At 43.5% G+C, this 26,262-nt stretch overlaps 1 protein-coding gene across 3 annotated transcripts in view; it reads left to right on the top strand.

Moving 5' to 3' along the window:
- The first annotated feature begins 214 nt into the window (after positions 1-214).
- Positions 215-26,262, top strand: part of FGD5 (FYVE, RhoGEF and PH domain containing 5) — a 104,538-nt gene continuing 78,490 nt past the window's right edge. For all 3 annotated transcript variants that reach the window (XM_074914272.1, XM_074914274.1, XM_074914273.1), the window contains exons 1-2: positions 215-339; positions 9,789-12,726. In XM_074914272.1, coding sequence (XP_074770373.1) covers positions 327-339; positions 9,789-12,726 — 2,951 coding nt within the window. In that variant the 5' untranslated portion in view covers positions 215-326. The remainder of the gene's footprint in view (positions 340-9,788; positions 12,727-26,262) is intronic.

Here is a 26,262-nt window from a genome sequence, read left to right on the forward strand (position 1 = left end):
GAAAAGGCAGGAGGGGGCCTGGAGGGAAGGGGCCGGGGAAAGAGGCACCAGGGCGGTGGAAGGGGCGGGGGGAGTCGCGGGGGGGGCCGGGGACGCGCCGCGCCGTTCAATGTCCGCGCCCTTGGGCAGCGGCGCCGCCCCCGCGCCCCCCGCCCCGCCCCGCCGGCCGCGCGCTGACCGCCCCCGGCCCGGCCCGGCCCCGCCCGCTCCCGGGCCCGGCGGGGCTGCAGGGCCGGGCGCGTCCGCGAGCGGCCGAGGCGGCGGCGGCCCCCCGGGACCCTGCGCCGAGCGCCCGGGGCGGCCGGCGGGAGAAGTTGCGGTGGAAGATGAACAAGGGCGGTAAGTGCGCGGGCGCGCCGCGGTGGCTCTTCGCCGCCGGACGCCTCTTCCCCGGGGCCGGCAAGCGCCGGGCGGGCTTCCTTCCTCCGGTACCGGCACCCTCCTGCCCTCGGGCCGGCGCACCCCGCCTCCGGGGCCAACGCCGCCGGGATGGCACCCCCCGCCCCGCCCCGCCGCGGCGATCCCCCGGCCGTGCCACCGAGGCTGGCGCCTCTCCTCCGGGCACCTCCGCCCGCTCCCCGGGACCGGCACCGGGACAACCGACACGCGCGGGCGAGGCGGCGGGTCCGGGCCAGCCCGAGCGGCAGGTCGGGGCGCTGCACCCCCTCAACCCCTCGCGAAGCCCCCAGGAAAGGTGCTGTCACTTCCCTCCCGAAAGTCTGTTTGGGGGAGGTAATGTTTTTTGCAGAATTTTCTCTCCAAGGCAGACCCAAACCCTTCCTCCTGCCTTCTGTTAACTTCTCCGAATTTTTCCTTGGTGGAAACTGGGAAGGTGCGTTAAAGAGATGGGGTGAGAGGGAATGGACAGTAAAGACAAGACACTCAACAGCTAAAACATTAAGAGAAGTCTCTGCAAAATTGGGGCAAACTTTAATTCTCCACCAACATTTTCTGATTTTCGGAGGCGAGGCATGTGTGTACAAGGCACCACAATCCAGGACACAATTAGTACTAACTCTGGAGTTATTTAGAAGAATCTAATGCTATATCTAGAGTTAAAGAGGAAGAGAAACAGACGCTTTGTGTTCGCCCTAAATTTTTTCCACCGTTTCCTTGCTCCAGAAGGTGAATGTTGCTGGTTGCTGGGCATTTTGCTTGCACTGGTACATCCTGAAGCCCAGATTTTGCTGCTAGATACCTTGCCCTACAACTGTCATGTGCTGGGAAACTGTGAATCATTGTTTGCCAAAGCACAGGAACACAGGATCGGAAAGGATCTCTTAGGTCAAACCCAGCCCTCTGCTGTTCTATCGGTTATCTCATACCACTCCTCTGGGCTGAAAGCAAAAGGTTCGCTTTCCCCTTGGAGGGGGCAGTGAGACTCTCCCACCCAAAAAGTGGTGACATTTTCATTCTCTTTTCTGATCCTGTCTGGACCAGACTCTGTCCCTCTCAGGAGACAAACTCACTTGCAAGTTAAGTGAGCCAGCTGAAATTGCTTTAGCCATAATGCTCCAACCTCTCTTTCTTCATCTCTCCATTATTTAAAACAGACCAGCTCTAATCTGATCCTGTTGTCACTGGAAGTGCAGTGTAAGGAATATCAGATGTATCCATTTGTAAAGACTTAAATTTTATTAGCAGTTTTAATTTTTCAGGAATGTAGGACTGATTGGGACTACCTTCACTACCAAAAGCAGTACCCATTGTTACAGAACACAAGGCCGTATTACTCCTTTTATTAATACATCAAATCATATCTTAACCCAAACCTTTTTAGGTAGCTCTTCTGCTATGCCTCTCACAAAACTGAGAACCTCCTACCACTGCTAGTTCTTCTAGTTTCCAGACCAGATTCATCACCATTTATTCTTGCAATTACATTGTCCTTTTGCTTAAAAATAGTTCTTTCCTCCTGTAGTGTTTACCTCCAGGTTGTATTTATAGAGTGCTCATATCCCTTCTCAGCCTTTGTTTTGTATATTCACACAATGCAAGGAATGTCTTTCCCACCAGTGCAAAGCAGAACTTCCTACTGACTGAAGGAGAGGGGCATTTACGAACGGGCACAGCTCAGGGACCAGCATTAGCAGTCTCTGTCTTAGAGTACCAGTATGCAGGGTCATATGTGCAGGCATCTGTGGCAGCCTTGATCCGACAGAAGTTAAAATAACGACAAAGAGAAAACAGGAAGGGAAATACGGATTATCCTCAGAGATGTGGAACTGATATGAAAAGAAAGATGAAGCAATCCGCCCAAGGTCACCGGAAATCTGTGGTAGGAGACAAGAGACAGACCCCCGCTCCCAGCCTCAGGCATAGGCCCTTCCAGCCTCCCAGTGCCAATTTGTTTGCCAGGTGCTGAAATGATGCTGCCCATAGGAAGAATATACAGATGTTAGATTCCAGATAATTCAGACATGTAAACAGACTGTATATTCTTTCAGCTGCTACTGAAAGTGATAGAGGAAAAGCTGCCATGTGTACGTGTCAGAGAACTGTAACCAACGTCTTCAGCCCCAAGGAAGCAATATGTGAAACAACAGGTGAATGTAAGCTGTCTGCTGCAGTGTGAACTTCCTGTTGTGTAATCACAGCCAAATTGGAATCATCACAAACACCGCCACACTAAAAAGAGTAGTTCAGAATCCAGATTATTTAACTGTCATGTACATGTAGTTTTTCACAGTCACGCCCCCCAGCCCTACCGAGACTTGTATGTACAGTCTGCTATGGACACTGAAAATGCTGGGGAATTTTCAGGATCAAGATTTTTTCTGATTATATTGTCTTTAGATTTTTCTCTTTCCCCAGCAGTGTTTCTCTGTGGGATGTTACGATGTTGTACTATATTTACAGATGGCTGCAGTAAAGTTATATAGTAAGAGAAATTTGTAAGCTATCGATCTGATATCCCAGAGTCATAATGCATTGATCTAATCGTACAGGGTGGATTCAGAACAGCATTTTATCTCTGCAAAATGGGATGTGCTCTGACAGCTTAGCTGTTAATATTTCAATTAAGATTTGTAATAAGACAAAATTCCCATGGGACAGTTACTATTGACTACAGGTGTGTCTTCACACTAAGTGGAACCTTCTTGCTATATACAGAGTACTTTTGATCGCACATTTGAAGAACTTATAAGAGAAGATAGATGTTTTTCAGAAGTATCAGATTTATGCAGAAGCTGAAATACCATTTTCATTTAGGAGCCAGTGACCTGCTGGTTTTGAACAGTACCTCAGATCTCAAGTGCCTAAAGCCCAAATTCGCAGAAGACACTTAAGTATCTAATTCCTGTTCAGGTCAAAGTGGGAACTGATACTTAAATCTGGACTGAGGTCCAATTTGAAAGGAAGACTTGCACTCCTACATCACTAGAAAATCGTAGTCTAAATACGTTTCCCGTTTCAAGTGACTCCCATACAACTGTTTTCTTACTTAACTTATTTCAAACTTTCCTCTGACGGTGTGAAATAAGTGATGCATTTACATGCTATAAAACAGAGAGCTACTTTTGCAGCAAATATTACAAAATTAATGACATCTTGGTTATTTACAGTACATCCTGGGGTCTTACCAGTGACAGCACTGATGTTTTATGGGCTGAGCCCCTCAAAGGGAATATACTTTCCTTGTGAATCATGCTACCTCATCTATTTAATTTCTAACATATTGAAGCAGGTTACACAGTTTATGCTGGGTACTTAATTCAGAATGACATTAAAATGGCTTATCTACATAGGCAGCTCAAACACACCCTCACTGTCTGACTTGGACAGCTGGCAGAATTGTAATTACAGGTTGGAACCTACAGTTTCCTGTACTGGAAATGTAATAAATGAGTTTTAGAGAGTCTGTGCTTGGCTTGCCTTACATTTCTGGCAGCATTACTACAGTGGTTGGTGCCCATGTTCTGGCCAGGTCCAAAATCAGCTCTTCATCTGCAAAGAAGAACTGTCTGTTCCATTTCTTACTCTGATAGGAAGCTCTGTCTGCCATTCTCTCAGAACAGTTTCTTCTCTAAGGACTAAGCACCACAATCAAAATACAAACCATGTATTAGACAAGCTGCAATAGACAGAGGTACAGAATTCCTGCTCTGTAAGAGCTTGGCGTTGTTTTGGTAGCTGAGGTGTGGAACTTCTGCCTATGCCTGCACAGTGCAGTCGCACTGCTTCCATGAGTTTCTGGGTTTAGCACATGTGGCTTGTTGTCAACAGTAACAGCTCACTATGATGTGAGAGGGAGTGTGAACGTGATGGCTGCTGATATGGGATAGGTTCTTTGTTGCCTAGTTCATAAAATAGAAATGCTACCGTGAAATAACTTCTATCCTTCCAGGTCCGAGTAATTTTTATGTCTCTAATAGTGTTTTGGCAAGAGACATGTAAATGAGTTCCTCTATTTACTGCTATTCTTAAGGTTGCTTATCTCATTTCCTCAATAGTGGGACTTTGCTTGCTTCAAATGAGGAGTCTGATCCCAGGCTTTGGAAGAACTTGCAGATTTGCTTGATAAAGGCACCTGTATAGATGTGAAGACACACACAGATGTCTGTGTAGTACTTTAGTAGCGCATTCTGATTTAAGGAAAAAGCATTTATATAACAGGAATAAAGTCTGGGTAATTAGACTGAGGACCAGCTAATCGACAGTGGTGAATCTCTGTGGCAGTTAGGTCTGTAACATTATCAAGTGGTAGTATCTGTAGTGCTGGGACCAGGAGCATGTTGATACTGTCCAACATTTTCCTTGGTAGGAAAGCAAATAGAAAATTATGGGGTGACAAAGCTCACTTTATGATGTAAAGATTGGTGAAAGGGTAATTAACAAAGTAGGCAGGGCGGTTTTATAAACAGATCTGGATTATTACATTTGATCCGTTCAAATAAATTACACTTAATGCATATTATAAAGCTATCAGTTTATAGACAACAAACAGGCAACACAGCCTTGGGAACAATTTAGAGGCTGTAATGGACAATCAAGTCAGCCTGATGCAGTAACAAGCTAATGGAGAATAGTAAGAACTGGGTCTAAGAAAGCACTGAACTCTATAGACAGCATCAACAGTTTCACTGTCGAATTCTTCCCATAGGTCTGCCCCATGTATTTTATAGGGGCTATTGGAAAAGGTTCAGAAAAAATCCAAAAGACAAAACTTCTGGAAAGGTGAAACTGTCCAACTGCAAAGACTTAATGAGTTCATTTGCTCAGTTTACTAAAGAGAATGTACCAAGACATAACTGCAAGGAAGTGTATGTCTTCCCTCAAGAAATACTGAATAATAGAAGGGTCTTTAAGCCAGTGGAAAATTAAAAAATGCTGGAGATAGAAGCCAGGCAGCACTAGCTGGAAATAGGGTTTTACTTCATAAATGAGCAATTCATTACAGGAATAAGATAAGCATGACACTAAGGTATAGTCCACCTTTTGCTAACTTCAGACCAAAGCCTTCTAGAAGACAAGTTTTAACTTTATTCTGATATAGCTGAGTGAAATCATACAGCTCTTGATCAGAGCTGAATGAGACCTTCTGATGCCCTTGTCTGGATATTCTCCCTCTACCTCCTGTTCCTCAGGGACTTTCCATCTGTGGGTTTCAATCCCTTCTTCCTGGGCAGAAGCAGTGACAGACAGGACTTGTGTGCACTGGTTTCCACTGGGATTCTAGGTCTGGTGCCGTCTCAGCCCACTGCTGCAGTGCGGTCCCTACACCTGCAGTGCGGTCCCTACACCTGCTACACCTGCACTGTCACTTCCATCTGAAAGCTGTGCAGATCCCTGAACTACACAGTGCATTTCCGTCCTCTGTCCTCAATGTCTCCCATTTTGACACGTGTCTGAGCTGAATTAATGCAAAAGGCATAAAGAAAACATAGATCCACAAAAGTTCGTTGGTCAGAAAAACTTACTTTCAGCATCTTAAGAGATGCCTGAATTGGGTTGTGGCACCAGCCAAGGCTGGAACTAGTATTTGCACTGTGGAACTAAGTAATTTCTTGGGCCACCATCAGAGACCATGGGCCTGGAACGTATCTACAAATATCCCTGCAAATGTGAAACCTCAGTGTTTAATCAGGTCGTCATCCCAAACCAGCTGCTTGTTGGGGGGGGTGGTGCTGTTGGTAGAGATGGTCCCTTATAAGCCTTAAATTCTAGGCTAATTCCTAAATCTGGATAACACTAAAAGTGGCAATGTTTCAGGCAGTAACCCACTACAAAATGTTTACTGTTTCAAAGAACCACCTGAACAGTGAAGGCTGTAGGGGTTGGTCGCCATTCCAGAAGAGCTGCTGGGCTACTGTTTACTGCTTAGAAACTTGGAGGGGAATAATGTGATCTCATATGGGCCATGGCAGGAATGAAACCCTGATGAAATGCAGGTCTGCCTGAAGGAAGGTGGGTAAGGAGAGGAAGCCGTCCTTGTCAGTACAAGGAAGCATCGAACAATAAGGGGAGGAGCAGGCTAAAGAAATTCCTATTCCCCAAGAGTTTCCTTTTAAGCACAAGGTGGGTGTGTCTCCCTCCAACATAAAACACATCCTAAAATAAACATGCACGTTTATTTGTGAACATACACATTCCTTATGGTGCAATGTTGTTTTGTGTCCATCTAGAAGTTACAGCCAGAATCTTTCAAGTGGCTCAGACAGCAAAGGAAGCAGAAATGAAGTTGTGGTGATAAAAGGCAAACAGTGGTTCTTTCTTTTCAGTAATTGTTTGGGTTATGTTTTAAACAAACACTTGTACTTCTCCCATAGGTCCCCACCTCCAAAAAAAAAAAAAAAAAAAAAAGGAAAATTGTTTAAGGAGCCTCGTGAAAGGCCAGATCAACACACAGAGAGAGCAGTTAGGAAAGGAATTAGTAGTGGAAGGAATGGAAGGAATTAGTAGTGACCAGTAGCTGGCACAAGTGGGTAAGAGTAGGACATCACAATGCCTGTTATTACCATATTATGAACGGGTCCATTGCCATAAGTTCTCTTCCACTAGCAGTGTTACTGAGGGTAGCAGAAGGAAAAACTCAAGATTATTTGATTCCTTTTGCTGTAGAAAATTATCACTGGAGCGAAAGCGGGGAACTGTGTTTAAGCTATATTTTTTTTTTAAGTGGACGTATGCATGGTTATTTTACATAAAGGAAATGAGTTCATGACATTATTTATTTCAAATTTGTTTATAAGATGAAGCTTGGGAGATCCTGGCGTTCTCTACAGTCCAGCCTTTTTCTCATTATTCAGTGTTTCAGTACAGACCCTGTCTGACAAGAACAAGGATGATAAAGCAGAGACTGCTCAAGCCTTGTCATATCCCAGGAATAGAGTAGATATATTTGTGTCCTACTCTTGAACAGACATTCCTAGGAAAAGCCAGACACTGCAGGAAGTGATATAATACCTCCAAAGTGATGTTTCTTTCTTGGATTTAGTCGTAAAAATGCCTCATTATGGTAATAAGGGGTCCATTGCTGATTTCTGGTCGGAAAGGTGTAAGGACTCAGTTTTAGCTGATAAAAAATTTCATGTGTTTTACTACCAGTCTAGGATGTTCAGTCATTGCAATAACTGATTTAAAAATTTAAAAGGTAGATCTGGCTGGGGAGCCAGGCTTACAAGATACTCTATCCACTTCTATTCCCTCCCTGTTTTTAAGTGGCAAGAGTTTTCAGCACTCTGCAGCCTTCAACTGCTGCAGATTTGCTGCTGGCTGCAACCGAAGTAACAGGGAATGTTTGGCACATAACGTTGCTGAAATAATCAGGAGGAAAAGATCAGCTGCCCATTCTGTGATTTCATTAATTAACAGATGCCCTGCAGCTCACAGCAGCAGAGGATACTGTGAAATGGGAGCACACACTGCCGTGCTGGAGACTGGCAAATATGCAGTTCTCTCTCCCTCCTTTTCCACAAGTTGTTTTAAGTCTTCCACATGTGAAGCTGGACTGGATAAAACCCCAGATACAGAATAACTGTTAATCAGTGTATGTGATAAGGTGCCTGATTAGAACAGACTTTTCACTCCTTCCAAACTGAACTGAGATCACTGACTCAGGTTTTAACTTAGATTAAAATCTCTCTGGTGTCTCATCATTCGGTATTATATTATTCTCACTATGGTGCACAGCTGAATTTTAATTGTCTCCACTTCCAGATGTCAAAAGTTTGCATTCCAAAATACTCAAATTATAACAGCACAGTAGCTACACTTCCTGAAACTTATACCATAATTTAGGATAGGATTTTGCAAAGGACCTATGTCCCAAATGGTGTCTCTTGAGGTGCTGGTCTCTTATTTCCTGCGTGTAGGGCATGAAGATTTTGCACAAAGAATTGTTCCTGTCTCTCTCATGGTGAAATAGCTTGTCCTGTGCTTTTCCTTACAATTAAAAGCTCCCCTTTTTGCACTAAAATGCGTTAATTAAAATTTAAAAAGAATTAGAGATTTCTGATTGATTAACCATGCAATTACCTATCGATGGCCAGGAAACATTAGTAGGAGCAAAACCCTTCTCATAACCATCTGTAACCGTTTGGTGCACTGGCTTCTTCACACCACATATTTCATCTCATCTAAAATCTTGTGAGGGAGGATCCCTATTGTTGCCTATTTATGCAGCCTTTCAGCATTTCATTTAGTTATTTAAAGAATATGAATTTCAGGACCAAGACAGCTGGAAATGGCTGTGGCATGCAAACTGTACTTTGAGTCAAATGGCCATATATGACTCAATTCATCTAGCTTCAATCTAGTTTACTGTCAATCTGCTTGAATTCCCCTACATGTATGTCAGCGCTTCCACTAGAAATAGTTTAGAGAACTTGGCTAGCCATATTTTGCAAGACAATTCACTTTTTTAAAGTATATTTTGATGTTCAGAGAAGATTGTACCTGCAAGGGGTCCTGGCAGGAGGATGGTGGATCTTTTGACTAAATAAAGGACTGAAGAAGCTGTACACTGATAATTGAACTGAAGTTCAGACCCGTAACTCTTTTCATGTTTGGGGTTGAAGTATTTCATTCAGTGCATTATAGCCCAGCTGCATAATCAATGTAAAGTATTAGCCAAGCTTTTAGCAAACTGTCTTATCCCTCGTGATGATGATGTTGGACAAACAAAATGTAACTCCATATTTTGGTACCATGGTAATGGCAGATGCGAAGACTGTGTGGCTGGGCACCAAGTCTTCACTTCAGTTTGGCTGGGTTGAGTTAAACCTTGATCTGTTGGTAGAACTAATTTTGTTCAGTGCTGAAATTCTGCAAAGTACATATTGAAATTAAAATCATTGCTACGGAGTGTTTGTACTGTCTTATAAGAACAGCTACTATGGCTGAAAAGCATTTCTTTCACTGCAGTGAAACACTTTAGCATCACTGAATCAAAGTGTTCATACTTAATCTTAGGCCAAAGAGATTGCCAGGGATGAATCAAAGGTCGCTCGTGTCATTAGTACTTCTGAGTGCGGGGAGGGTTACCCGTCTGTGGGTGTCTGTGTATAATACACCCTTGGCTCTGCAGCTATATGTCTTTCTCTCCCAGGTGTGCTAGGGCTGCATCTAGTTCAGTTCAGTTGGGTTTTGATCTTAAACCGTGTCCCATGGAAGTGCAGTGCATATGCTTTCCTCCTTCAGATCTCTTTTCAGAGCTAAGGCTTTTATTGGCTGGACTCCTGCATTAGAAGTCACTGGTATAAGATAAAAGTCTACTGTAGGATATATTCTGCTGGGTTCAATAATAAACCAAGATGACTAACATGCCTTTTCTCTCTTTTCTCCAGAAATCACAAAGCCACCACTAGCACCGAAACCAAAGATTATCGGTCATCTTTCTCCAGTAGCTATCTCCAAATTTTCTCCTTCACTGCCAAGGGCTGATATTCTTCAGAACCCAAACTCTATGTCTAGGGGTCCCAAACCACCTATTGCTCCCAAGCCAAAATTCTCAGCTAACACTGAGGGCAAATCCAGTGTTTATACCAACAATAACTTAAATAAATGCTCAAATGGGAAACTGCTATGTCTTGAGGGAGAGCTGTATGAAGGAGACCAATGCAACGCTGATTGCCTGGCATCTGAGGCAGATAACAAATACATTGTAGTTCCTGAAGCTCAGCTCACCAGCAATGACTGTAATGACTTGGAAGATGAGCATGATCAGAACCTAGATTCCTCTGTGGAAAATGAAGTCTCAGAAACTCCAGAAGTAGAGAAGGAAGAGGATAACATTGCTAATGATGAGGATACTAGTAATCAAGAAGGCACTGAAGATGCACACCGTAACTCTTCAGAAATTGCTGAACCCATGGAACCAGACTCTGAAGAGTCAAGCAGAGACTGTGACCAGTCTGAAGCACTTTGTGAGGAGTCCTCAGATGCCCTTGATGGGGATAATGATGCTTGTAAGAATGTAAATGAAGATGAGGATGTTGTAGGCGATGGTAGTGAAACCAGAAACAAGGAGGAAACTTCTAACAACCTGGAACTGGTTAAGGACAATAGTGATTGTAAGACTGACAGTGATAACGTTTTGAATAGAGATGAGGAACTAATGGGCGATATCTATACAGATACCATTGTAATGCCACTACCCACAAATGAATCAATCCCAGACTGTGAGAAGGCAGGGCAGGAGGAGGAGGAACTGCCTGAGATTTTAGAAAAGGGAGATAAGTGTCTAGCACATGGTGGTGACCACAGTGCTCATGCAGAGTTTGATTTGAACATGGAAGGGAAGTTAGAAAATGATGACTGTGCAAGCCCTGACATGCCTAATGAGGCCAGCGAAGAAACAGCTCCTGGCTTAGAACCATGTGAAGATGAACCCAGTGCTGAAAGTGGTTTAGGAGAGTCCATCCATCAAGCAGCAGCTGAAGAGGAGGAAGCAGATCCAGATGAGCACAATAATACAAACACAGGAAATGCCAGTGATGGTTGCCAGATCACTGAGAGGAGAGGTGAGGAGAAAACGTCAGAGGTAGCCTGTGAAGCAAACAAAGACTCTGGGAAAGGAGAGGAAGAAATTGTGACTGGAGAGAATACGGATGATGGCTGTCAAATTACTCCTTGTGAGAATGAATGTGGTGAGGAAATACCCATGGAACCTTCAGATGAGAATCTTCCAACAGAAGGGACCAATCTGGATGAAGATGGTGTGATCTCTGATAGCCTACCTGGTAGTTCAGGGGTGGAGCCAGAGCAAGAAGATGTGACTGTTGAAGAGCATAGTGAAAGTACTGTGGAAACTTCTAAGTCAGATGAGCTGCAACTTGAAGACAATGAGGTGGAAGCAAACATCCCCAGTGAAAGTGTCCCAAGTCCACCTCAACAGGTCCCACTTGAGGAAGACTTAGAAGTCTGTAAGTGTGGTAAAAGGAATGTAGAATGTGGGACCAAATATGTCTTGCATGAAAATCTAGCAGTCCCTGAAGTGGTCATTGTGCCTGAAGAATCAGAGGACAGAGAAACTAGCAGTGACTCCCTAGATGACCCTTACGTGCTTCCTGCAGAAAATGAAATTGCTCATGATGAACAGACTGATTTAGGAGCTGATCACAGTAAAAGGGATGAATTAGGCATGGATGGTGAAAACAACCTGCTGCCCATTGATCGTAAAAGCATTGTCACTAGAACACGTTCGCTCTCTGGGAAAATGCCGGGCTATGTCCCAGAAACAGTTCCAGAAGAGATTGGACCTGAAACTGATTTACCATCTTCCCACAATGGCTCTGGGACAGTTTTAAGCAATAATTTATTTTCAGTGGAAGGAAAACCAATGGAAGCCAACAGAGCATTACCAACCAAGTCAAGACGTTTCATTTTATATCCCCGATCCTACTCTGTCGAAGGGAGAGAGATACCTGTCTCTGTTTACAGAGAAAGCGATGGCTGCATTCTGGATGATGGTAGAATAAAAAGGACAGAAGACAACTTATCTTTGCCTTGTGTCAATGGTTCCTCAGGTAGTTTTTCACAGAGAAATCATCTTTCACCATGTGGCATATCCACTCCATCCTCAGTTGTTGATATACCACCTCCTTTTGAACTTGCCTACATCACCAAAAAGCCAATCACTAAAAGTTCCCCTTCACTTTTGATAGAGAATGACTCGCCTGATAAGTATTCCAAGAAAAAGAAATCTTCTTTTAAGAGGTTCCTCACTCTAAAATTCAAGAAGAAAACTGAAAATAAAGTCCATGTAGATGTTAATGTTTCCTCTTCAAGGTCCTCATCAGAGTCTAGCTACCATGGGCCTCCGAGGCTGATGGAGCTGGACAGGAGGAGCTTAAGTAGCTCACCTCAACTAAAATCACATGTGGGGAAACTCCGTGCATCTGAGTCTCCCTCAGCTGTTCTTTTCTATAAGGATGGTAAAAGAAAAGGAACGCCCAAGTCCTTCAGCAGGAGCGTGTCAAGGGTGGAGTCCTTTGAGGACAGGTCCAGACCTCCTTTTATGCCACTCCCACTAACAAAACCTAGGTCCATTTCTTTTCCAAATGCTGACACATCTGACTATGAGAACATTCCTGCTATGAGCTCTGACTATGAAAACATACAAATTCCTCCTCGAAGATCCACCAGAACAGGAACTTTTACTGAGTTTTTTGAAGATCCCAGCAGGGCATTATCTGCTGCTAATGAGAATGACGGCTATGTGGATATGAGCAGCTTCACTGGCTTTGAGAACAAGCAGCAAACCACAGACCAGGAAACAGAAAGGTACTGTAATAAATTATTTTGTAAGACCTGCTAGCCTTGGCCAAACAGGCAAGGCCTCCCCTGCTAGGTATCGTGGGCAGATCCTTCATATTGGCTTACACCCCTTTCAGGAAATGCTTACAAGAAAGATTGGAAGAATACAAGATAAGTCTTATCAGTGAAAAAAAGACACCAGATTAACTTGCTACCTTGTAAAAGTATACTAGTAAGTCCAGTGGATATGGGTCCTATGGTTTACAGATACGAACCAAAGAACATTTAAAAATACTTGGTTTATCCAATAGATCTAATTTTTGTGGCTTGGGGTGGCGGGGAGAGCTTGCTTTGTTCTTCACTAAGAAAGGTTTCTGACTTCCTGAGTGAATGAAAGGAGAGCCTCTTCATGGAAGGGGTTCTGCTTTATTTTTTCGTTCCTGTCAATTTCTTAAAGCAACACTCTCTATATAATTTCTCTTTTGAGTTACATCAGTTTAGACCAGAAAATCCCAGATCATGAACTAATCAGACTAGACAATTAAAAGCTGCTTTAAAGCCTATCATTATGGCACTTTGATAGAGCTGCTTTATAAATGAATTAAATACCTCTGTCTGAATCATGTGCATTGCTAACAATCTTTCATCCCATTTCAGTAGATTATTTACAAACAAGAAAATGTCCTTTTCGTAGTTACACAGGAGCAATGCACTCGAGACCTTTGAATTTGAATCTGTCATCAGATTATAGCATACAATCAGTGGAGTGCGGAGATGTAAATAAGAAGAGTATTTTCCATTAAGTTCATGTTAAACAGGTAATGAGTAAACAAGCAAATGCAAAGCAAATGAATGAAAGGAATGTCTTTAATGCAGTTGCATTTTGTTAGGGCTGTGTGAAGATGTTAAACATCTTAAAAGCAAGGTTTCCCTGTCCATTTTCATCCATTGTTCTCCTTCTAAAGATTTAATACTTCTGTTTCTTTGCAACATTTATTTTTTCTGGTCCTCTCCCCTGTCACTGTGAATGGAACAAACCTTGGGCATTTCACACATCCCTCATTCAGTATTTCAGACTTGAGGAGTAAAAGAACTTTTCTTTAACACCTCTGAAGGAGTCTTGAACCATTTCTAAATCAACAATGATGTAGAGTGCTTTGTCTTCCTGGGAGAGAGGAGAATTAGTGGGGGTAGGGGAGGGGAGCTTGACAGAGAGAAAGAGACTGCATCAGTGCTTAAGTTGTGGATCCAGATGTGCCTGGAGCTGAGGGGTCTGGGACACAGGCCCATGGCTTAGCTCTCTAGAGGTGCTGGCCGCCCACAGCCTTGGGGGCAGCAGCAGCGTGACCCCGGGCTGTGGCAGGGCAGGGTGCGGCCTGAGGAGGCAGCTCCTGCTCCGCGGGACCTGCCTGAGTGGGGCCTGACGCCTCCTCACCGCTGCTGTCTGCGTCTGCCTCGCGCCCAGCGACTGACGTGTGCTCTTGGAGGAGCCGGCCAGTTCTTTGTGTCCGTGAAACGCCGCCCATTTTAGGTAGTTCTTGAAGAACCAAGTTAAAAATATTAAAACTACGTCAATTGCTGTGACTTGGGCCCATTTATGAACTTCCTGTGGAAGCCTGTTGTTTCAAAGGGAGAGCCAATCCAAACTGGTTCAGGAAGTCCCAAGGTCAAGGCGTGAACATAATTTTTCAGTCTGCTGCTTGTTGTGCATGCTGTTTTTGCTGGTGGGGGAGAAGTGAAGGCTAGGCTCCTGAACAACCCCTTTATCAAGATAACCGGGGTGGAGGGGAAGAGCATCAGGCAGACAGCAGCATACATACATGGCTGCTGAGATAGCTATTATTTGCTGTATTTGTCAGAATGTTTTGGACAAAGATAGGCCTGAAGAGCTTTGATGAACTGTGAATGGGTAATATACATCCAATGGCATACTGGGAGAAATGGCATAAGGTCTAATCGTATAGCAAAGCAAATCGTACAAGTACGTGTACACGAACCTGTTCACACATGCATACATGATGTATGGACATGGATGTTTTATTTCCTGCTACAACAGTTCTGCCTAAGATACCTCTCAATGGACTTAAGCTTTCTAATATGAATACCTATCAAACACAGCTCTACCACAACTGCACAGGGATAAAAATTACTCTGAACTCTAGCCTGCTCATATCCCGAGGCTTATTTCAACCATTTGAGAGTACCAGTGTGTTGGATTAAACACTTGACATACATGTGACTTGAGCCCATGAACTCTTCGGTGCATTCACCTGCAGAGCACTGGTATTTAGCATCTGCTGATACCTTATGGAATTGCTACATTTTTGATGAATGGCCCAGTACAACTCTTTTATTACATTTCAGAGAACAGAATGTGAGAGTGCTATAAAAGATTATAATAATCCAGGAACCACTACTACTGTGTGTGTTTGGGGAAAAGCAGGGCGGGAGGGGGGCTTGCAGGAATTGACAGATAAGAAGATTCACTGTTTAATTTTCTTGCTAAAAAGGATAGACCATGTGGAGTAGATTTAAACCAATAATTTATAATTAGAAGCAATCACGTTTATAGAAAAAGTCCAATAACAAAAGTGTTCTAGAAATATATCTTAACTTAGAATTACCATTGCCAGAATAGAACTGGGAATATTGCCCCCTGAAGGGCAGTTATTGTGTATCTCCAAAATTGAGCTATCTGGTATTAATAATTAAACTCTGATTCGGGTGTATGACAGTATAGATCATCATTAGCCTTCTGTACAGCATAGAATTAATGGGACATAAGTGGAATTGGACAAAATTCCCCTGATCTTCCCCAGTCCACATAGCCTGAATCAGATTCAATTTTCATTTGCTTTTGAAAAGTCACTTTCTAGCCCCTTTTCTCTGAAGAGTTGCACTACAAAGTGCAAAGCAACACAAATCAATTGTTCAGGCTGAAAGCAAAAGACAGCTGTGCCGCACCTCGGGGACAGGACACCGTAACCTATAGCACTGCCTTGACCCTCAACAGCTATCAGTTGTTAAGAGTCGATAATTTGGTTTTACCAGGTTTGCTAAGTCTCAATCCTTCTTTCTGCTAAGATGCTCAAAGTCCAGAGAGGAAATAAGATCGGGAGAAGAGGGGAATAAAAGGAGTATACCTGCAGTTCCACAGCTAATCCCACTGTGAGGCTGAATATTCATGAGAAATGAACTAAAAGCCCGTGTTACTGTTACCTGTACGTTCCCCTATTCTTCTAGATAAAATGGTCATACATACATACTAGAAGAACCTCAGTCTAAATATTGTACTAAACCAGCAGCAGGACTTGCTCAGACTTTGACTCTCAAGTGAATTCTTAGGGGCCAGTGTGGGGATTCCAGTGCTTTGTGCCATTATACCAAGGCTCATGGTAATTCCTAATAAGTCTCTAGAATTGCAGTCTCATGCCTGTAAATTACTCCCAAGGCTCTGACTTTCCACTGCTTTTCAGGACATATGGCACCTATCTGGTGCTTCTCAGCTTTAGTACAATCAAGAAAGCTGAGTGCCTCTTCACTATCCTGTTTCTTTGTAAATGTGTTTTATTCCCAAGGAGTGTGCTTCTTCAAGAAGAAGATGGAGAAAAAGTTGTCTTTAGTAGAGAGTCAGGAAAAACTCCATGGTTTGTGTGTGTCAGGGAAGTGATACCTTTTCTTTCATTTGGCCAGACGGAAGCAGGAACACACGGGTGCTTAGGGACTGATACAACAGTGCCAGCACCCAAAGTGCTAGCGTTGGAGAGGATGCTTCATGGGTCAGCAGCTACACTAAAAGCTTTGTAAGCAGTCCTCTCTGTGCGTAGCCAGAGTCAGTCTGGGCTTCTGCCAGGCCTACACGCAAGATCACAAGGACTACATCAGCGCAAACCCATTTCAAGATGTGTAACAAAATCATATTATAGTAAGACAGCAAGAGAACCACTGCCTGTGGTTGATGGGCCATAGAGAATGCAAATCCCACTCCTTTAAAAGGAGAAAAATCCAGGGGATGAAGTTACTTCTCCTTCCGATGAGTATTTAGCTGTCCCCTTGCCTTACCACTGGATTTATCAACCGGTTCTATCAAATGATGCCACTTAAGTGATTATATCCTCTCTGCTCCCTGCAGGTCATCAGTCACTGATGAGCTTCAAGACTGCAGCCAGGGACAGTCTGTATGACCACCTATTCCCTACCCTTCTGTAACATACACACAAAAAGAGCCTAACAAAAGCTGAGCATAATAAACATCTTTGAATTCTCTGCCTAAAAAGGGTCTGAATAACATGCTGCTCAGCCCTTCATACACCCTTATGGTTAATGTGAAATTTAAACCATTACAGTGAATTTCTTCCAACATAGCACATGTTTTTAACAGTAAAACCAAGGTGTCACATTCCTGGCTCTCTCTGCTCCTTCAAATGAGAAGCACGTATGTTATATAAGATTAAATCACCAACCCTTAGAGAGGCACAGTGTGGTATGGCACAGTGTATGAAGGATAAGGTGAAAGTCTAGAGATAATTATTTAATGGAAGCTTCAGTATAAATAGTTCACACACTCAAACAGCAAAGGACAATCAGTGTTGTCATATTTAAAACCGTAAAAAATATACAAGTGTATTCTACGTCTTTTGTTATAATTGTGAATCAATGTCATTTATATAACCTCAAGGAAATTCACAATGCTTTAATTTACATAAAAGACCAGTAAGTTTCCAAATAAAAAGAAGGTTCTTAGAAAACCTGATACAGTGATACTGCTCAGCTTATCAAAGTGGCAGCATGTGAGAGGTGCTCAGACACTGCAGTGAAGGACAGATGGGCAAGCAAGGCAGAGTTGCTTATTTGGGGAGAAGGACTCATGAGGTTAATGGTACATGGTATGATTTGAGAATAGCTCTTTATCAAAGGCTGGTGCAGAATTCAGCTCTGCTGTTTATCTGTATCTCTAACATGTTCAAAAATCTGACAAGGACTTGCTGAACTGAGGCTCAGTAAGAGTGGCAGTTAACCTACAGGCTGTTATTCAGAGCAGAGGCACAACATATAAGTCTGATGCATACAAAGGCAGAAGCAAATGTTCAGGGCTGTTCTATGAAGTCCTGCAGAGTGAGCTGAATTAAACCTTCATGTAACTGCACCCATTAAAGCAGGATGAGGAGCTGAAGATGCCACCTCTTTGTTTCTTCAAATCAATTGAATAAATCGGAGTTTCTTCATCAATTTCTTCTCCCCATTCTCCTCCATTTTATTTTTCTCTCAATTAGAATTTTCTTTCAAAAAGAACATAATTGCCAACTGGAAAAGGATTAGGGCTCCTTGGTAAAGTCTGAGCAAGTAGTACAAGCAGGTACGACCAGTGGTTTAGCATCCGAAGGGTGCTGGTATGCAGCAGTGTCACCATTTTGATCAGCTCTGAGAAATACAGCTGTGGTTTTGCATCAGATAAGCACAGAGAATGGCTACTAGAAACTCGTGAAGCCTTTCACTCCCTGAATAAATGCAGCAGCAGCAGTAGGTATAGCTAAAGCCCCTGATTGCTTTTAATACAGACGCAGCCTGCCCCTTCGATTGACAGTTAATTTAGTTGAATTCTGGCCCCAAGGAAACCATAAGGCTATGGTTGTTTCTGCCTCAACAAAGAGCAAATGAGGGCTAAGAATTCTAGAGAGAAGCAAAAGAGCCTCATACACAAGGAGGGCTTGTGAAAGGAGAAGCAGCACCAAATTTCCAGAAGTTTCTGGCATTTTCTAGAGGATAGAGGCAGAAGAAAGACCCATCATTTGTTATGTCATGAAGAGCAAGTTTTGCTCTGCAATATGTTTGACCAGATGCTGCATATATCAATGCTGTTCTCATCCCAAAGAGCAGCCCAGTTACCATAGTTTCTTGTTTAGAGTAAAACTGCAGAATTTTGTCAAGAAGATAAAATCGGCTCATACTCTTTTCTGCTTGTCCCACCTAGAGCTGCTCAGTACAGGCATGGTCAGGATACCCCCAAAAGATCCCCATTTTCAACACTGTTCAAACTGTCTTTTGGCTTACTGCTGTGTACAGTTAATTGCAGTGCTGCCAACATCAGTACATGCTAGTTTACCCCGCATTTGAAGTAGAAGCAAGTTAACTCTAGACTAGACCTGGAGACAAACCTATGCAAAGCAGGCTCTCAAGGCATCCGGACTTGGTAGGAAAGTTAAGCCCTCAGCTACAGACTGAGCCTAAATTTCAGTTAGTTATTTTGGGAAAGATGTTCCCATCCTTTCCTCCTTTTGGTTTCTCAGATGAACAAATCCTAGCTGCTGGTTCCACTCAGTTCCTAGTTCTCTGCCTCATAAATCCCTGCTCTGTGCCTGCACTAAGTTACCGTGTACCATAGCACTGAAGAGAAGCTTTACAAGAGAGAGAATTTCCTTTTTATACGTCAAGTGCTTCCCAGGGCTGGCGATAATCTCAATTATGGAGGTAGCACAGAAGTGCCCTTCCAATGGTGCTCAGGTCCCTCAAAGACCTGTATGGGTTTATTCTACGGAATTCTGCTGACAGTTATTAACCCAAGGAGAAACATGGCGATCATAAACACTGTGAGAGGGTTTTTTCAAGAAACATATATTATTCTAAAAACCTTATACATATATAAAATCTATACATAGTGTTTATGTGGAACACATGCTGTGCTCTGGATCTTGTAGATGAGAGGAAGTCCCATAAAAATGGTGTAGCAAAGCACTAATCAGGGATTGAGCTTAGAGACAAGGAAAAGAGCCATTTTTACTTGTGATCTGGTGAACATGATGGAAAAGAAAATCTCAGCAGCTTTCATCAGTTGTTGCATTTAGCAGCATAAATCTGAAAGAAAGTTTTCTAAGTTCACTGCACAGCAAGGGATCCCAGTACTATACCCTGACTTCAGGCTGTGCACAGCCTATTGAAATTCTTGACAATAGCCACAGCCAGCTCTGACATGAGTCATGTCTTTATTTCTGTTTACTTTAGTATTGTCTGAATTGCCACAGGGAGTTAGAAGGTGATAGCAGTTAATGCAGGACTTCCAGCTGCTCAGAGACAGGGAGCAGTCTGCAGGAGATAACCCCTTGCTGCTCAGGTTTGGGCACAAGATATAGAATCCCAGGATGGTTTGGGTTGGAAGGGACCTTAAAGCCCATGCAGTGCCACCCCCTGCCCCAGGCAGGGCCACCTTCCACCAGCCCAGGTTGCCCAAAGCCCCGTCCAACCTGGGCTTGAACCCTTCCAGGGAGGGGGCAGCCACAGCTTCTCTGGGCAGCCTGTGCCAGGGCCTCACCCCCCTCACAGGGAACAATTTCTGCCTTAGATCTCATCTAATTGTACCCTCTGCCAGTTTAAACCCATTCCCCCTCGTTCTATCCCTCCCTCCCCCCCCCCCCCCCCGATGACGAGTCCCTCCCCCCTTTCAGCCCTGGGAGGCCGCTCTAAGGTCTCCCTGGAGCCTTCTTTTCTCCAGCTGAACCCCCCAACTCTCCCAGCCTGTCCTCACAGGGGGGGCTCCAGCCCCCCCAGCATCTCCGTGGCCTCCTCTGGCCCCGCTGGAGCAGGTCCGTGTCCTTCTGCTGTTGGTGCCCCAGAGCTGGACCCAGCCCTGCAGGGGGGTCTCCCAGAGCGGAGCAGAGGGGAGAATCCTCCCCTCGCCCTGCTGCCCACACCGAGGGCCACCCTAGAGGGGTAGGGAATTGTCTTTCCAAGACATCAAAGACAGAAAGATAGCTACTAAATGCTTTTTGATGGAGTTTTCAAACAAGCACCTTTGAGAAGTGTCTCTGGACAGTATCAGTCATGTCATATTGATGCTGAAGAAGAAGAGATTTTAATGCACTGTCCAGATTTAGGTATCATTTTTACAGCAGTTTCATTGTTGCTCTCCCGTTTCCTCATATCCATGGAGCTGTTTGTCCTGGTTCATGCTGGGGATGCAGGGGACAGTCCAGGTAGTCAGGAAGGTGATGTGCTCCCCAGGCACAGCCTCAGAGGGCTGCCACTGCGCAGCCACCTGCCGGGTCTAGCCCTGGCTTTGTTTACGAGGAACCACAGTCCCAGATACCTCCCAGGAAATGGTCCCAAGTCCTCAGTAGATGCTGGCTTCATAGGCAGCTGGACTCCATTCTGATGGCTACTTTTCTGATCAAATTACAGTGCAGAGAAGGAGGAATGTGTACATATGGTCATCTTCATGTCCTGAGGGCTTATAAGCCTGGGTAGACTTCTTTGTCTTATCTGTTTCCATTATATGAACCAGAAATATATTTCAGTGGAGTTACACAAGAGAAGAGAGTCTGCTGTGTATTGCAGATGATGCTTACGGGACACAGAAGTGATACAGGTGTGATTTAAGCATTCCTAGCACCACACAGAAAAAAGCATGTACTGCAGACAGGGTGATGAGGCTGCAGACTGGCAAGATGCGGCGGGTTGAAACGGTCATATCTTTTACTGTCAGTGAGTGTTCTATGCACGCCTTCTCCTCTCCCACCCCTACCCCAAGCCTTACTGAGAAGATTTATTGAATGAGAGATTGCACATCACAGTTCTGCAGCGTTTCCAGAATCCACTGCTCAATGATATAAGGTATATCTCTAGATTAGATTTGTGACAAAACCAACAGAATGCTATTGCATTTTAAATGCGAATCTAATCTAGTACTTTATGGTCTGTTGTGCCACCTACCAAAGTTATTTACAAAGTACAGCGCATTTTTAATTATGCTACAAGAATTCTTCTTTTACAAGACCCAAGAGGGGTTAATGTAAAAACTGCCTTAAAGAGTTGCTGTTCAGTGGCATATAACAATTAATTTTATCTTAATCGACAGTTAGAGTTAATGGATGGAAGAACATATTTAAAAGGCACTGTCTTGTTTTGCCAAGACCCCTCTTAAAGAGCTTCTAAAAGGACGCCTCCATTTGAGTAACTGGCTAGATTAATTAGATGCTATCCTTCAAAGGCCTAGAGCAAGGAGATTTAGACCTATCATCAGTGAACACCTTTTGGTGCTCTGCCCGACTCATGCTACACCAGCTTTACCAGTATCACAGGGATGTCCACAGACTTACTCTCAAAGGAAATGCAGCTACGTACTGGTGAACTCAGACAAGTGATAGTTGGTTGGATCTGTGTTCAGCCGTCTCCATCCAGCCATTCTCAGCTGTCTCAAATCAAACACCTCTTTATTCTTTAGGCAGTTGGTCCTTACATCTTGAATACATTTAGTAAATCTGGGCCAAAAACTCGGGTATTAACCTGCTACATCTCCCTGAGCGGCCCTCTAGGCAGGTGGACCTATTCAAAAATAGCTAGTTTGGTGCTTCTGCTGAAAGTTTCTCAGTGAAGCTTGTTGACCCTCTTACTAAATTTCAGGTGTCAGACTGCATTCTTAGTTCTGAGAGATGGCTAGAAGAGCTCAGAAAGGTCTCTTCCTTAGCACACATGCCTTCAGAAGTAATGCACTGGATACAGTACAATCTTTGTACTATCTTTGTACTTTTATACAAAGATTTGTACAAAGTACAATCTTTGAAGTCAGATCTTCTGGTCCTTAAATAGATAAGGACAATATGTGAGCTAAAACTGAGCACCTAAAAAGCTTTCCTTTAAACTCTCTGCTTTCATATTGTCAGGCTTAAAAAATCCAGACAATGGCAGTGAAATAAAAAACACATCACAGTGAACATGCTCAGGGTAAAGAGCCACAGTGAGAGTGATATATAGTGAGATGACAAAAATGTAAAAACATATTTTAAACTGTGCTGGACAAACAATTTATCTTGACATTTGATTGAAGTTCCAAGGAAAAACACTGATTCATTGGCTATAAGAGAAATAAAGTATGTGTGCCTAACTGTGAAGTCCAAGAAAAAAAAAAAACAACACTATGAATCCTGTGGTTTCCAACATTTTTTCTGATTGTTTCATTTGCAAGTGTAAAAAAAAAAAATAGATAGATAGATAGATAGATACTGAAGTAAATTCTGAATTAAAACATACTTTTAAATTGCAGAGTTAAGATGGTTTTAATTTTCCAGAATTATTGATGGGGACAGAATTAATTAGTAGATTAATCCCAGCCAAATGTCACAAATCTATGCAATTTTTAATCATTCCAAGCCTGATTTTTCAACTAAAAAAGCCCCAGCCAAGCAAAACTGCAGCCAGCTCTAATTTTAATCTGGGAACTGAAACTGACATTTTAGGAGACAGGGGGGAGTCACTGAGGATTCCTTCAGCCCTACATTTTAGCAGTTAAGCTCTGTTTCTCTCCTTCTGGAAATATTCTGCTTTAACAATTGGGTGAATCTCTGAAACACAAGAAAATTCAATTCACTTGATGTTTCCCCCAAATGTCAGGAAAGAAAAGCCAGATACAAGGTCCTGGTTAGTTTAGAATTCCAGGAACTCCATTTGTTTTCCTGGCAAGGCTGCAGGGTAGTTGAGTCTCAAATCTTGATATGTGCTTTCAAGTCCAAAGGGAATCCCTGCTGGAAGGACAACCATGAAGATAAGAGGTTTCTTAGTAGTGTCAGTTCCTTTCATATATCCTCAGTTTGCTCCGAAAACTGATAGCAAAAGCTGCCCAACCTTCCTGCCCTTCTGATAGGGAGGTATTTATGCACACCCAGCTTGCAGGAGCTCAGGAACTTTAAAACCCAAGAGACTGGGCACTGCTTTGTCCCGGACTGGTCTTTGAGAGGGAGAGAAGCATTCTCACACAGTCTCCCTCATGCTGCCTGAGGGCGCAGCACCAGCACTAAGAAGCACTGTAACAATGGTGCAGGAACAAGACAATTTCATTTTTTCAATGTTTTTGTACCCCATGACCAAATGACAGGAGAAGCATATGCTGGCCTGAGAGCAACAGGCAGCTCAGTTTTCAGCTTGTACTTTCAAGGGACCTGCTATCTAAAACTCCCTAACTTTCTCCTAGTAGCAAAATTGGCATGAGGCTACGACACATTTAGCACAAACTACCACTGCTTCAGAAAGTCTCTAAGGGAGAGGTTTAGGCCAGGGCTGACCATCTATGAAAATGGCCCTCAAGAGTGAAGGACCTTTTGGTTGATAACAAGAAAGGTTGTATAATCTGTATGAAGTCCTTTGTGGCTCTGGCAGCACAAACAGCTGGAATAATGCTGACAGCGGTAAGAGAGGTATTTGTTAACTCTCTGGTCAAAAATACTTTGTTCTGTTTTTTGGTTGGTGGTTTGTTTTTTCTTTTAATAGGGAATATTACTATTGTCATCTAGACAGGTTTCCTTCTGATCCCAGCTTCACTGCATTTTTCCCCTGGTTTGTTCCCAGACCTGGCTGCATGCTGTTGATAAAGCAGCTGATCTGCTAGTACAAGGAAATGACAACTCCCCTTCCATCTTAAGAGTCCTGCAGGGCAGCATGCTGTTCATTATGTTGAACTTAGTGTATTTTCCATGGAAAGTATGGAATAACGAACTGGCAATAAAATGAAAATAGAACATAAAGACTCTGGTTCCAAGTTTTAGTGACTAGGTTACACTGCCAAAAATAAACAAAGAAAGTATAATCAGGAACATACCCCCGATCTCCAGTCTCCGATATGTGCCATATCATAAGACAGTTTTTGTGAAATGTATCTCTTTTTCTAACTCAATCCAGAACTCAGAGTCAGAAAAACATTAGTAAATATGTCACAGTCAGAAAAGTGACTATGTAAGTGGAATCTGGATGAGAAAACAATACTGTGCCAGATGCTTATTTGGGGTCCACTGGTATGTTCTGTTTATTTGTACCTCTGAGATCTGACCACACTGATAATTCATGCTAGTACCTGAAAATAGAGTGAGATGAAACATTTTCCAAAAGGGAAAAATTTATGAAAGCACTCTATGTGAACAATGTATCTGATTTGACAAAGTTTAAGGGAAACTCCTATATGCTGTAGCCTAAAATATAGAAAACTCGGTCTCTGCTTCTCCCGGGTCTGGTTTTCATCTCAGATCACTTTGAATCAGTCAGCACTGGGAGTTAGATTCCGAGTTCCTCACAAGCCAGCGCCTAAAACACCACCATAGGGAGAAAGAAATACCCACAGGTTTTGGTCTCAGGGCAACCAAAAATGGAGACAGTGCTGCTTCATTTCTAGAACATCTGAAATAATTTATTTTCATTTTTTGGAAAATCAAAAATAAATTTCTAAGTTTCAGATGTTGCAGCAAAGAAAAACAGTTGTCTCCTGCTAAGTCCTCTACAAACTGAACAGTCCAGATTCTGCAGTAGTCAAGAGTTTGTCATTCTACACGTAGAAGATAAAACACATTTTTCAGCACTGTTTTAAGCTGTGAAGGAGTTCAGAGTATTTGACTTTCAGAGTCTGTGTAAAAGCAAGCACCTCAGATGACAAGCTGGGTGAATGGGATGACAATTCAACCAAGAAGTTTCAAGGCATAAAGAGGAGCAGTACTACAGCAGGATGCTTTTAAAAGTATCTGAGGACTTTTCACATAGATAAACATGGCATCGCTTAAACCATGACATGGGTGTGACAGGCCAGGGACTTCAGAGAATGGGACCATGATGGGGAGTTGGGAAGATCTATTGGGAAGTCTTGGAGGATGACCTATGTAAAGATGGTGATTTTCATTTCAATGGTATGTGAACAGATGGTTTAGGACAGAGAACAGTGTACCTGCTGCAAAACACCATGATACACAGATGGTGGTATAGGGCCAGGCAAGATCTTTTCAGAGTGATGTTACCCCTTGACCTTTCACAACATTTTCAGCCGGTGGCTTCAAGCCCCCATCTGTAAAGCAATGCTCATCTGCAGAGGGGTTGTTGAGTGTGTCAGTGCTTTCCCCTCATCAAGCCACACAGCCAAGCACTGGGAGCTTGTGAATGTCACACATCTCTTTACTGGTGCACATCCATTCCCCGAGCAGGGAGAAAACCAACAGCCCTGCTTCAGCGCGGCAGGCAGAGGGCAGCTGCAGAGAACCGCAACATGAGATGGTAACAGCATGTACCTGGATACCTTCAAAGCTGTGAAGAGAGTAGGCAGCTTCACTGCATTTCCATGGCTCGCAGGGATCCCAGCTTTCCTGGCACTGGTCTCCTTTCTGGTACACTGGTTTTCCTGCCCACAGTGCCCTGTGGAAAGTAAACAGCCCAAAGTGGTTGCAGCACACACTGCAAAGACACGCAGGACTGTGCACACACCAGGACACACTGGTGTGCGTATACTCCCTATGGGCCCCATGGCTTTGTGCAGCCCAAATTAAAGCCCAGACTATGATATAAAAAAAATACAAGCTGATCTATTCCACTACTGCCTAGTCCCATCCTTCTTCTTGACCTTGGCTGTGTCCTCTTCCTCTACATTGTTCCAGGGGCTTGTTTTACCCCATTCAGACACCTAAATGGGCAAAACCTATTCACCTTAGAGCCATACATTACAGGTGTCATTTCGGCTCTGGAAGTGGCAGTTAAAAATCATGGGTGCCCTGCTGTTCCTAACACCACTTCTGAAATTCCATATTTCCTTATTCCCCCACGTGCATA

The sequence above is a fragment of the Athene noctua genome, chromosome 10 (assembly GCF_965140245.1).
Source record: "Athene noctua chromosome 10, bAthNoc1.hap1.1, whole genome shotgun sequence".
NCBI classification, from domain to species: domain Eukaryota; kingdom Metazoa; phylum Chordata; class Aves; order Strigiformes; family Strigidae; genus Athene; species Athene noctua.